Source organism: Artemia sp. Qi Xiang Cuo, chromosome 19 (genome assembly GCF_049724085.1).
Source record: "Artemia sp. Qi Xiang Cuo chromosome 19, ASM4972408v1, whole genome shotgun sequence".
Classification (NCBI taxonomy): Eukaryota; Metazoa; Arthropoda; class Branchiopoda; order Anostraca; family Artemiidae; genus Artemia; species Artemia sp. Qi Xiang Cuo.
This window is the reverse complement of record NC_142812.1, coordinates 12335457-12350152: the sequence shown is the minus strand read 5'-3', so window position 1 is coordinate 12350152 and position 14696 is coordinate 12335457. Positions and strand designations below refer to the sequence as shown.

The 14696-nt window shown below is 33.5% G+C and overlaps 1 protein-coding gene across 1 annotated transcript in view; it reads right to left on the bottom strand.

Moving 5' to 3' along the window:
* uif (sushi, von Willebrand factor type A, EGF and pentraxin domain-containing protein uif) overlaps positions 1-14696 on the bottom strand; it is a 192887-nt gene that overhangs the window by 90133 nt on the left and 88058 nt on the right. The window contains exons 15-17 of the mRNA XM_089105261.1: positions 14245-14447; positions 11452-11619; positions 7014-7279 (exon numbers count right to left, since the gene is read on the bottom strand). Of these exons, the coding sequence (XP_088961387.1) occupies positions 7014-7279; positions 11452-11619; positions 14245-14447 (637 nt within the window). The remainder of the gene's footprint in view (positions 1-7013; positions 7280-11451; positions 11620-14244; positions 14448-14696) is intronic.

Below are 14696 nucleotides of genomic sequence, written 5' to 3'. Positions count from 1 at the left end.
AAGAGGAGTGAAAATAAAACCTAATTGTTTGAATTCTATAACCTATCATTTATAGATATTCGTCGTTATTTATAATCTATCATCAATTCTATTCTATAATTCTATAAATCTATATTGCTGAAGTACCAAGGGGAATGAAAATAAAACCTAATTGTTTGAATTAGTTAAGCGGAAACGTATACAACCATATACATTTAACAAAAAAGACAAATATGAAATTAAATTTTTAATATAAAAAAAAATTCAAAGTGTAGTTAAGTAGTTTCTGATGGTGGTGGGTGCCTAATTAAAAAAAAATAGACGTGGGTGAAAAATTTTGTATTTTAATATTGTACTTAAAATATTTTTTTTTAAATATCATAATTTCTGAATGGAACAACGAATATTCGTGTTTTACAGAAATATCGACTATATGCACACAGTCAACATATTTCATTAAAATATGACAAATCTTATTCTTAATTTGTTAAGTATAGTTTTTGTTTTCTCACTGCACGGAGATAAAGTTGGAATTTTCAGGAAAAGTTTTCTTTTTTTTAAGGGAGGGGGCGTAAGGATTCGCTACAATCGATTAGATTAATATAAACATATGAATATATATTAATATAATATAAATATAATATAAATTTTATTATATTATTAATATTGTATAAGTAAATATATTATTAATGTAATATAATAATAATGTAATACAAATATATGAATATATATTAATATAATATAAATATAATATAAATTTTATTATATTATTAGTATTGTATAAGTAAATATATTATTACTGTAATATAATAATGTAATATAATAATAATGTAATATAAATATATGAATATATATTAATATAATATAAATATAATATAAATTTTTTTAATTTTTTTTTTATAAATTTTTGTGCTATTTCTCAAAGGGTGGCACTAGCAAGCTTCCAGAACATCGTTAGTAGATCTTTTATAGCTCATATAAAAGATATTGCACATATCTACGTCTTTCATATAAATTCCCCCATCATCAAATTCAAATGGAACTAAAAATTACACTTTTGGTGTCGTGTCTCAAGTGAAAAAACTGCATTGTAAAAAAAAAATTGATTTCCAACAAAATGTTTGGCTCGAATTCAAGCAAGTCAAAAAAAAATCCAATTTTTCTATTGGAATTGTGAGTTGCTTATTGAATTCAAACAAGTCAATCGAAAAATCCAATTTTTTTGTTGGATTTGTGACTTGCTTATTGAATTCCAACAAATTATTGAAATTATTAAGATTCATGTACTTTTCAGTAGAAAAAATGTAATTTTCCCCGTAAATAGGCTATATCAATCAACACGGTTTGAACTTCAACATTAGTTTGAAGTTTCTTGAATATCATTTTAAATTTGACTATAGGACCAATGAAAGTAATATGTTCAGTATAAGGTCAATTCAAATATTTGAATTATAGCAGAAAAATGGAAATGCTAATTGGATTTTGAGCATAAAAAGATAATTATAAAAATAAGGAAATATATTTTTACTTTGAAATAAGATGAGCTTTCTTGTCTGCAAAATGAACACGCTGAAATTTATGTACAAAAATTATCTTTAAGCTTTAACAATCGTTTATTTAAATACATTTTTTGTGAGTTTCTGTAGGTAGAAAATTTCTTAAGATGCTACCCTAACCTTAACAGTACTAACGGTGAAAAGATATTACTTCCTGAATTCAATTTTTTCTAATTAAGAAAGAAAATCCTTTTGTGGGAACAACTTATGTTTTTGCGATGAACGTCATTTTTGGATTTAGTATTTTAATAATTCTTAATAATTGTAGTAGCATTAGTAGTATTTTGGAGTGTTATGTGCTATTTTTCAGGGTTTTCTTTTGTCCATTTTCCATGTTTTAAGGAAAAATAATATTTTTGATTAAGTTCCTTTTTATGTTCCTGACCTCCCTCAGGCCATTCAACGTGTCCCCAGGTGGTGATAGGAAAACGCCCTATAGATATGTACGGTACCTCCATAGGAGGCTCGGATCAAGTGGGGACCTTGTCCCTGGGGTCCATTATAGGAACTGTGGCACCCTCGCCCGGGGTCATAAATACAGGCGGAAGAGGAAGAAGGCCCCTCAAATGTACATTCAAAAGGGCCCACTGGTTTGTCCACAAGTCCCATGAGTTGCAAACCTTCTCCCAGTAATGGGTTAAATTGCATGGTGATGCAGAACACCATCGCGGGAGGATCCTCTATAGGAGGACAACTGCGGCAGGGCGTAAGATCCAGATCTATGGACAACGACCTCTGCAAAGGGCTGCCTCGACCTTTTCGGGGTACCTGCAAGACTGGGGACTTTGCGCTCAACTCTATTCCCACTTGAGGAGTTTCGCCCCTCGAGGAAATTATAGCCTAGTAAACGACACAACATTCGCACGGGATTCTGACTAATGGACAATTTTTCTGGGCTTGGTATGTTTCGATGGGCGTCTTTGGGCTGAAAAACCTCTTCCTAGCTAATTTATCTATTATGGGTTGCCTCCCCGTAGTAGCGTAATATTTGCAGGCATGAATATATAATGAGTCGGAGGTAATAGGCTTGAGACTGTCTGTGCAGGATTTCGACTCTTGTTGATAGAAGAGCATCGCCAAGTGCTGAAAACCATGTTTTGACCAAGAAGGACCCAGGATTGCACAACGCCTCCATTCATGGAGGTCCCAGGGACTTCTTGCTGTCCGGTTCTAAGCAAGCTTAAGCACTTCGTTGTAGATTGAGAAGATATGTGATCCCCTTTCTGCACTGGTATCCGGGATCATTGATTTTCCTGAGGTGAAAATAATTTCAATGATTTAAAAAACATGAAAATTAGAACTTGGAATGTTATGACATTAAAAAATGACTATCGTATTAACACTTTGACCTACGAATTCAGACGATTCGAAGGTGCTACTTAGGGGTTCCTACCCAGGGGTAGGAAGCATGAAATTAGGTGATATAGAATTTGTTTACTCAGGCAGGAAGGATGGGGTACATAGAGAGGGAGTAGGGCTCATGATGAATAAGGAAGCTGCTAAGTCTTGTTTAGGCTGGGAAGGTATTAATAATAGAATCATAACTGCTCATTTTATGACTAGAAAGTTCAGGGTATCAGTTATAGTAGTATACGCCCCTGTAGAACCAACTGACGGAGATACTAGTGACTCAGATGAATTTTACTTACAGTTACAGGAGCAAATAGACAGGGTCCCAGGTAGAAATATGATGTTTTGCTGGGAGATTTTAACGCCCAGGTCGGTAGAAATAAGGATAAATGGTATCCTAGCCTAGGCAAATTTGGTGTAGGAAAAGAAAACAGTAATGGTTACAGACTTTTGCGATTTTGTAGGTATAAGAATCTAGTTATAACCAATACGGTGATGGGTCATAAAATGGCTCATAAGTTAACATGGTATTCACGTGATGGTAAGACAGCAAACCTTACTGATTAAATTATACTAAACTGAAGACTGGCAGGATCAATACAAGATACTAGGGTATATAGGAGTGTTGTTATTGATGTTAAAAGTAAAGATCACCATCTAGTAGTGTCAAGGTTTAATTTAAAGCTGAAATATCGGAAGGGTAAGTACCTCCCGGGAAGTTATGATGTTGGTAGACTCCAGGATGAGAATTTGAGAGAAACTTTCCAGGAACAGTTGAGTACTAAATTTGAGAGTTTAAAATTTGATAATGTGGAAGATGGTTGGAATAATTTTAGAAAAAAAAATTATTTGTGAAGTTGTTGAAGGTGTATTAGGTAAGAAAGCTAGAACTGCAGCTAAGAATATTAGTGAAAAAGCTTTATGTGTAATAGAAAGGAGAAAGGGCTTGTACACGAATTATCTGAGTGATAGATCGTATGAAAACAAAAGAAGTGTAAAGAAAGTGGAGAAAGCATTAATATATGAACTAAGGAGGTGTGAAGTGGAGGCCATGGATAAAATTGCCGAGGATCTGGAAGATGCAGCTAGACGGCATAATAGTAAAATAATGTACTGGCACGTTAAAAAATTGAGAGGGGTTAGTCAATCCGGACTTGGCCCAGTTAAAGATAGGAATGGGGTCGCAATTATCGATAATGAAAAAACTAAAGAGAGATGGGCCGAACATTTTGAGAATTTTCTTAAACGAGATAGAGTTGCAGGAAAAAATATAGAGGAAAATGAAAAAGTTTGTGATACCTTGGATGTGAAGGAAGATTTGTTTTGTGAGGAGGAATTAGCAACAGTATTAAAAGGATTAAAGAATAATAAGGCTCCAGGTGCTGATAGGGCGGTAAATGAGTTTCTTAAATATGGTGGCTTTGAGGTTAGAAATAAGTTACTGAAGAATATGAACATGATTTTTGAAAAAGGGGAAGTACCTAACGATTTTAAGAAAACCTTAATTAAACCACTGTACAATAAAGGTGATAAGAGTCAGTGTGGTAATTATCGAGGCATTAGTCTGGTCTCTGTAGGTAGCAAATTACTTAGTAATATGATACTTTTTAGACTGAGAGATGCTGTAGACAAAGTTTTAAGAGAAGAACAGTGCGGTTTTAGAAAAGGTAGAGGATGTGTCGACCAAAAACAAGAGGATGTTTCACTCTTTGGCTAATAATTGAGAAGTGCCTGAGTTTTCAAACACCTTTGGTCCTCAGTTTTATAGATTATGAGCAAGCGTTCGATTCTGTTGATAGAAGAGCTTTAGTAAAGATTAAAGTGATTAGTGCTATGTACGAGAAGAACACTGCTGCGGTTAAGGTAGGAAATGAGGTTAGCAGCTGGTTTTGTATTAAATCGGGAGTTAAGCAGGGCTGTGTTAAGCAGGGCTGTGTATGGACTATTTTAATGAACTTTGTTTTAAGGAGCACAGGAAAGGCAATGGGAGACCACGGAATCAAATGGGGAGGAAAAAGTCTCCTTGACTGAGATTATGCTGACCGTTTAAGCATCATAGATGAAAGTATGAGCAAAATGAATGAAGTTTTAGATGTTTTGCGAGTTCAGGGGGCTAGAATTGGTTTGAAAATTAATGTTAGGAAGACTAAGTCACTAAGGCTGGGAATAAGTGAAGATGAAAAAGTGACGTTGGGTAATGAAAAGATTGATCAGGTGAGCAGCTTCCCTTACCTTGGTAGTATTATTAGTAAAGATGGTGGGAGCAGTGAAGATGTTAAATATAGAATAGCCAAGGCTCAGGGTGTTTTTTCACAGTAAAAAAAAAGTCTGGAAGAATAGGAAGATAAGTCTGCAAACCAAGATTAAAATATTAGAAGCTACAATGATGACAGTGGTCAAATATGGCTCTGAAGCATGGACGCTCCGAATAGCGGATGAAGATTTGCTAGATATTTTCCAGAGAAATTGCTTAAGGATTGATCTGGGTACCCGGCTGACTGACCGTATTTCAAACAATAGGCTATACGAAAAATTTGGTTCAATACCGCTCTCTAGGGCTATAATGAAAGAAAGGTTGAGGTGGCTAGGGCACGTTGTGCGGATGAAGGATGAAAGATTGCCAAAGATTGTTCTTTTCGGCCAACCATCTAGGGCTAAACGGAAAACAGGTCGTCCCCGTCTGGGGTAGGAGGACGTCATAAAGAAAGATTTAAAGGGAATGGGAACTTCGTGGGCGGGTGTAAAAAGGGAGGCTTTGAATAGATTGAGGTGGAGGAGGAGCATGCGTAGCTGTGTTGGCCTCAGGCGGCTTGATGCTGCGATGAGTTGTTAGTAGTAGTAGTAGTAGTAATGTAATATATTAATATAAACATAATATATATTAATAACATAAATATAATTGTATAAATATAACTATATTTAGTTGTTAAATTGCTAATTACGGGTTTTATTAATGTAAATATAAGTAAATAAACATAAATTGTACTTCTCTCTGCAAAAATGCACCTTAAACTTAAAATTCATCTTAATACGCGTTACCGCTCTAGCTTCCTTCTTCAACACAACTACATCCCTCATAAAAACAATTCAACATCTAGTAAATACCCCCTTCCTCCGCGAAAGTACAGCAACCTTAACCTTACAAAATAATAACAATAATAATAAAAAAGGAGATAATAATGACAACAATTAAGTAATTAAATAAACAAAAAAATCTCTTAATTATTAATTAACTGCATTTATTGAAATTCAATCAGATAATTCTAAACTTATTTTTAAAAGACCCAAGGGAGGTCCTACATCTCAGCTCTTCTGGGAGCACGTTCCACACTTTCGCGCAAGCCACATCCGGGTCAAAATCCGATCTTAATGTAGATATTTGTCTTAACTAGAACGTTCGATGCAGATCTCGATTTCCTAGGATGTTGGTCTGATACCACCTGGAGAAGATTGAGGAATGCTGATGGAAGTAATCCGAAAAAAAATTATGAAATCGGTAACTGAGCACGATAAATGATAAGGCAACACAAGTGAAAGAAACTCGTCCAAATTGCGGACGAAGTGGAGTGGAGTGAAGTGGAGTTTTCAGGGTACTTTTGTGGATTAAATCAAACCTTTTCAGGTAGGATAAGAACGTTGACTGCCAAATTGACGCACAATATTGCAGATGATGTTTTGTAAGACCTGTGAGGTTTTTAAACTTGAGGAAGAGTTTTTTGAGGCAATGCATGCTTCAGTTTCCTGACAATGCCAATATTACGAGAAAGCTTCAGCTCCACAGCATAGATGTGATTTAGTTAGGAACTGTAGCAGTTTTATGTCTCATAATCTGGCAGGGGGCAAGATATACCCTAGAAATGTAAGAATATAAAATAAAAGAAATTTTATGCCAGATGTTAGAAAGATTAGGGGCAAAGGAAGATTTAAGTAACTTATATCTTTGAGGGAAAGGGTCAAAGATCTTTCTCCAGTTCAGAAAATACGCTGTTTTTCTCGTTTTTATAAAAAAAAAAATCTTTTTTAGTTTTTTTTCCTTTTTTAGGCATGTCGTCTAACACACTCGGATATAATAATGTATAAGAAGCTCCTTGTAATGGATCTGATTCAGATTTTCAGAAAATATGTTACCTGTTAATGCACTTCTGGTCACAGCCACCGTTATTTTCAGCACATTCATTAATATCATTGCATGATTGTCGCAGACACCCCGACAATTCAAGTCGTAAGCACGGTGCTTTTATGAAGTCTTGTATAACCAGACGAATATATCGGGCCTCAACTGGGATTGGGAGATTGACAACAGCAACACTAGTGACCTCTGGAATTCGAAATTCTACTGGAGCGCCTTCTGGACTTCGATACTCTTTAAATATATCGTCAAGGTCATCCGTATACTGCAAAAAATGATTACTTTTACTACAATAGTGAGTTAATGCTGAAAGAAACTTGTAGATCCTACCGAAGATTAAAGGAAAAAAAAATAATGAATACACAACTACATAAGAAAACTGTTTAATAAATAAATCTAAAAAGGAATGTATTGAACTCATATAAACTAAATGAATTTCTAAGGTACTTGTTAATTAAAAAACACTCCCAAGAAGTGAAGTTAGGGTAATCCTAATCAAATATAACCTTCATATAACCTTTAGTTAATATAATAATATAATTTGGGCTATATTATTTTTTTTTTACTTAGAATAGAACTTAATTTAAAAAAATTCTTTCACAGCATGGTTACCGAATTTGAATTTTACGTAACAAATAGTACTAGTATATATACATATCATATCAAAAGAATTTGACCTTCACATCAAACAAAATCCATTGACCTTCACGTCTAACATAATCCAAACAAAATACATAAAAAAAGATGAGTCAAAACTTAGTTAAAAGAAAAAAAGAAAACATAATTAGATAGCAATAAAATTAATGTCTAGTTTTCCTGGCTATTATATTTGCACATTAGGGGGTTGGGGTTAAGTATTTGGAAAGCGCCCCTAACCTAACCTTACCCACAACCCCCTCCCCTAATGTGCAAATATGTAGCCCAAATTATAGTCCAATGCATTGCATCACCCGTCACTTGTGGCTATGAAACCGGTTTTCTGAGATCGAACCTAAGCGTAATTCTTGAGTGTGTTTCGTTTAATTAACAAGTACCATTTTTAAGTTATAGAACTTTACAGCCATCTTTGGTCCATTCATACCTGAAAATCACATATTTTTTAAAGACCTTTTTGGTTGTATCGAAATTAGGAAGTTTTTAGGGCAGTACTTCATAGGGCTGTCCAGGACTTTTTTTCGGAGGGGGTTTTACTAAAAAAAAAATTTTTTTTTTGGGGTGGGGGGGGTTTGGATACACAAAAAAACTCAAAAAACGCATACAAAATTTGGTCACGTCCATTTTTGTTACGTTTTTACTAGTCAGACAAAGATTTCGGGGGGGAGGGCTCAAACCCCCGACCCGCCCCCCCGGGATACCGCGTTGCCTCGGTGTATCGTGTTAATACATCAGCAAAACTCTTTAGTTATATTAGTTAAACTACTCAAGCCTCTAGATTGGCTTCAAATCCATCTCCAGGTAGACCTGAAACATGTTGACAAAATACATTTTTTTTTTTAATTTATAACCAGAACAATTTTTCCGAAATCACATCCTCCAAAAAGTAAATTTTTTGGTAAAATATTTAATTTTCCCAAGAGGAATCCCTTAGGGCCAGTCTGTCTTATGGAGTAACTTACATTTTAGAAAATATACAATAGAAAAATAGTTTATACCATCCAATTGAAAAACGAAAAATTTTCGTTTAAAATTCGATCGTCGTTATAAGCATAAACTGTCTATGAAAAATTGTACTAGTAAAGGCGCTTCGTGCAGCATACTGTATTTTTCACTAATGAACGAACTTCCCTTGACAGGTCAAAGAAAACATTTATCTATGGCCCCTTATAACTTAAAAACAAAAGCCTTTCTAGCTTTCTTTTTTATAAATGCAAATAGAAAAAAAGACAATATCCAGCTCAACTCCCTTACAACTTGAAAAAAGCTTGGATGACAAGGCAGCAAAACTACCTAGTAATTGAAGGGGGGGGTCACGAGTTCAAGACTCACTGATGCCACTGATTTCCCTTGGTACTTGCATACATGAGCTGGCATATCGTTTTGCACTAAAATGTTTGAACTTTCCAACTTGTGATGGTTTATTACCCGTCCTTGAGAACACCCCTGCTGAAGGACCCAAGCTTTGGACTCCAACAAATCAAAAAGAATTGTCCAATTTTGATGACTTACCCTCAATTAGGTAAGTCAAATATTAATAACTTACCTGATAATAGTGCCGAAATATCGTAAATCGTTTGTCCCTTATTTTAGTCGGCATTTTAATGGTAACATTTTAAGAAGTATTTGGTGTTGATGCAGTTTATTTTATGGATTTGTCTGTAAGGGTAATAGTACTGATTTTTATGCGTTGAGTGTTATTAATTTTACTGCATAAATGACGAACCTGCGCCAATATTTGATATTTAATGTTTATATAATAACGTTTGATATTTTGGCTAATAATACTTGATATTTGGTTGATAACATTTGATATTTAATTTTTATGTAATAAGGTTTGATATTTTGGCTAATAATATTTGATATTTTGGCTAATAATATTTGATATTTGGTTCAAAACATTTGATATTTAATATTTGTATAATTTTGTTTGATATTTCGGCTAATAATATTTGATATTTGGTTGATAACGTTTGATATTTAATGTTTATATAATAACGTTTGATATTTAATGTTTATATAATAACGTTTGATATTTTGGTTAATAATATTTGATATTTGGTTGATAACGTTTTATATTTAACGTTTATATAATAACGTTTGATATTTTGGTTAATAATATTTGATATTTGGTTAATAACGTTTGAAATTTAATGTTTATATGATAACGTTTGATATTTTGGCTAATAATATTTGATATTTTGGCTAATAATATTTGATATTTGGTTCAAAACATTTGATATTTAATATTTGTATAATTTTGTTTGATATTTCGGCTAATAATATTTGATATTTGGTTGATAACGTTTGATATTTAATGTTTATATAATAACGTTTGATATTTAATGTTTATATAATAACGTTTGATATTTTGGTTAATAATATTTGATATTTGGTTGATAACGTTTTATATTTAACGTTTATATAATAACGTTTGATATTTTGGTTAATAATATTTGATATTTGGTTAATAACGTTTGAAATTTAATGTTTATATGATAACTTTTGATATTTTGGCTAATAATATTTGATATTTGGCTGCTAACGTTTGATATGTAATGTTTATATAATAAAGTTTGATATTTTGGTTAATAATATTTGATATTTGGTTGATAATTATTGATATTTAATTTTTACATAATAACATTTGATATTTTGGCTAATAATATTGGATATTTGGTTGATAACGTTTGATATTTAATGTTGTATAATAACGTTGGATATTTTGGGTAATCATATTTGATATTTGATTGATAATGTTTTATATTTAATGTTTATATAATAGCATTTGATATTTTGGTTAATAACATTTGACATTTGGTTGATAACGTTTGATATTTAATGTTTATATAATAACGTTTGATATTTTGGTTAATAATATTTGATATTTTGTTCATAATTTTTAATATTTAATGTTTTTTATAATAATGTTTGATATATAATGTTTATTTAGTAACGTTTTACATTTTGGTCAGTTATATTTGATATTTGGATGATAACGTTTGATATTTAATGTTTATACAATAAAGTTTGATATTCGGTTAATATCTAGCAGCATTTTATATTTTTCATTGCAAACTTCCTTAAGAGGCTATGAAATCTTAAAATCATTTTACCAGCCTCAGCGTTGGCCGACTGTCACAAGGACAAAGGATGGCGCATTAGTGAATTCTCCCAGGGAATAGCTATCGTTGAGAGCTATTGACAATTTATGGTTTGACTATGAACTTTGATTGAAAGAGGATGAAATTATACGTCCCTTTTGTCAGTAAGCTTGTCAACCAAAATGTTTAGCATAACAGGAAACTCTCAAAGCTGCAAAATTGCTCAAATGAAATGTCTTTTGAGCGTATTTCCAGCGTTTTCCTAACAGGTACTAAAGAAAACTTTTAGGAACTACCCTTTCCAGAGATTTAAAAAGAAAGCCCTGCTCCGTTTAATTAAAAAAGTATCATACTTTTTGATTTTGTAGGTTATTTTAAAAGTGAATGTCTTTATTTCCGGCACAAAAGGGGAGAAGTTAATTGATGTTTATAAGATTTCCGGGATAGTTATGCTGACTTTAAATTTTGTTTCGTTTATTCTGATCTCTTATCCAAGCTCTACGAGTTATGGCAAGATCAACCAATCAATTTTCAATAGTTTGGCCACACAAACTAAAAATGTTTATGATGGACGATAGGTTAATCCTTTAGCATACCGTATCGCCTTCATTGTATGGCTCCCAAAAAGTATTTCAAAAACCTAAGCTACTATACTCCCCTGACATCTAATTCCACTTACCAGCAAACGGATTGATGAAGCTAAAGCTGTAACACCTCCTGGTCTGATGACAGACTGTGTTCTGAATCCTCTCAGTATTGTCGTGACTCTGAAGTCAAACTGAACCCAATTTTCACCACCTGATGGTTCTGATCCACACCATCCTCCTTTACTGTTCAATCGGACTTTCTAAAAGATAGAAAGGTGGCATATAGACTATTTTGTGCAATTTTAGTTAGGCTTTTAGGATTGGGTCCAATAGAATACATTGGGGGCCCTACCGGCCCTCGCACCTCTAATCTTTCACAATAAGTTTTAACACTGTTTTAATAATACACACATCAAAGCGGAAACTTCGAAGACGATTTAATTGTAGAAGAAAACTAATTGAACATTTCGTCTAACAGCCGTCCTTGGCGAAAAAAGACGAAACTAAAAAAAAAATTCAACATAAGATAAAACGATAAAATTAAAACTAAACCATTCCTAACCGTCGTAACCTTAAAACAGTTCTAAAATCAGGGCCTTATCCACGTTTTTTGTTCGTGGGGAGAGGGGGTATTTATTTCTGGGGTGAGGGAGGTACAAGAAAAACTTTTAAAAACACATCAAAATTTCTGTATACATGTTTTATTACGTTTTTACGAGTAGGACAAACATTTTAGAGGGGGTGGGGGGCTCAAATCTCCAAACCCCCAACCCTGGATATAGCCTTACCTAAACTTATTACTTTAATGATGTTGGGACTGTTTATCTGATGATTTTAATTTAAAATAATTATTTTCTTATCGTAAGTTGAATTTTACCTTTATTCTACTTTTGGTTTGGCTGAGGACGGGAATTTTACATTTAGCCAAAATATTCAGTTAATTTCCCTGTACTATCCAGTCTTTAAAATTGCTTCATTGCTTTGTGCTCTTTATTGTTTGTATGATGGAGAAGCATTGTGTTCTTCTTCATTATTTGTTTCAACAAATCGCGCCACTAGAACAGTTAGATTTCCAAGCCAAAGTTCTTATACAATTCTTTCTTCAGCTTCTTCGATTCATTATGTCGTCAGTTCTCTCACAGCTTTTATAAACTGTTGTAGCAAATTAAATGACGCATAGTCTTTCGACAAACGTGTCGTAAACGTAAACGACAAACGTGCTATTGTTCCCTAATCGTAAAGGAAATATACACTATAAGATTACAGTTGGTTTATGGTTTACACAGTTGTTTTTTTTTTCACCGGGTTATAACTTTCGCTTGATTATACCTACCTAAACCTCCTTCCTCTGATAAGGGTGCCAAGTGTGGGCCCTTAACTTCGACATACGGGATGTCTAGATTGATGTTGGACATTCCTGAATTTGGAATTGAGTGACTTGACGAAGAGTTTACGTTTGACTAAGAACCAGACCATTTTTAATCAAAACATAGGTTTCATTATTTACAATAGGAATATTCCCTTTTCTATTTTTTTTTTAGTGGCTGATTTTCCTTTTTCCTTTATTTGAGTTTTTTACATTATTAGGGCATGTAAATGTTGTTTTCAAATGCTATTTAGCAAGACCACCTAGATTGTCCCTGCGAATGAAACATACTATGTGATCATTTTTTTTTTAATAAATATCTCTGTCTCTCTGTAGAATACCAAAGTGGACCACATTCTTCGACCAACTTTAATGTAAAGCTGAAAATGTAAATTCTGGAATTTCGTTCAGGGATTTGCCCTGCACATAAAGCAAACTGTGTTACATTTTTTCTTCGGTAACTCTGGATATCATAGTTGACGACCTTCGTCTTTTCAGTTTTAACTTCCATTTTAGTTTCAGTTTTCAGTTTTAGCTTTCAGTGTAGTTTCCAGTTTCCAATTATTTAGTTTTCAGTTTTAGTTTTCAGCTTTGTCAAAGCTGAAAATCTCTGCACGTGCCCTGCTTTCTCTGCAGGTGAAGCAAAACTGTGTTATAAATTCTTTTGGTAACAAACGTTTATGTCTCTCTGTAGAATACCAAAGTAGGCAACTTCCTTCAACCAGTTTTAACGCATAGCTGAAAATACACAAGTTTACGCTGAAAGCAAGACCGTATTACGCTGCCAGAATCCAGCAGTTGTAAACGGGACACAAAAGGTTTGTAGTAGAACGGTCAAAACACCCCCTTTTCCTGAAAAGGACTAGTGCCTTTCTTTGCCTAAATACTTATATGGGCCTAGTGGTGTCAATTCAAGGAAATTAGGGAGGAGTAAAAATATGTTTTTCAAATCCTAAGGTTTAATTTTTTTTTATTTGGTGCAATAAAAAAAAACAAAAAACAACTTTTCAACGAAAATAGAAAAATCAAGGTATTTTTCAAAATATAGGGAGGAGAGATATCTTGGGAGGCCAATGCCATCCTCAATTGACACCACTATACCTGTCTTTTTTAACTGATTGGCAATTTTGTAATTTTTTCCTTAGTTTCTTTTTTATTATTCTGCAGTGTTTCCAAGGGACTAGTTCTCTTTGGGATTTGGGCGGAGTTCTCTTGGGATCCGCCCTAAATGGAATTAAACTCCTTACGAGCATTAATTGCGTCAGCGAGAAGTCAGATTTGTGGCTAGTAAAAAATCTAGTTTTCTGACTCATATACAATCTCAACAACCAGAAATTGGCTTTCTCCCCATACATATTTCCTAAGGAAATTAATTCAGGAAAAGAATGAGAACGACAGAGAGAACTTTATTGACCATTCTTAGTTCACTAAAATGACAATTTTTTTTTTTTTGAAAATACTGATTTTTATTGGGTCTGTTAAAATCATTTTCACTCTCCAAAAGCTTACCACTGCTTACCTCTTTTGGGAACCCAGGCTCAAATCCTGAAACAGTTATCAATTCATTTGGGAGGGCACCAGAACCTAGACCAAGGTCTGTTACAGGCTTGCATTCTAAGCTTGGCGCAAAACCGGCCTTACATTCACAATGAAAAGACCCTGGTACATTCTCGCAAACGGTGGACGCTCCATCACACTGCTCCATGACACATTCATCAATATCTGTAAAAACAATTATTTTAATGCCTTTTTTTAGATTAAGCATGCGACTTATCCAATAACTGAGTATTTAGATGACCTTACAAAAAATAATTATGTTTTTTCAAGCGGCAGGATCTGTCCCCCTGAGATTTGTCCAATAGGCGCTTTCAATGTATCAAATATGGTGGTCTAACAATAGACGTTTCCCTCTTTTGACTTCTCTATACATATCACATAAATCTGTCACCTAGGATAAGACCTTAGGCATTC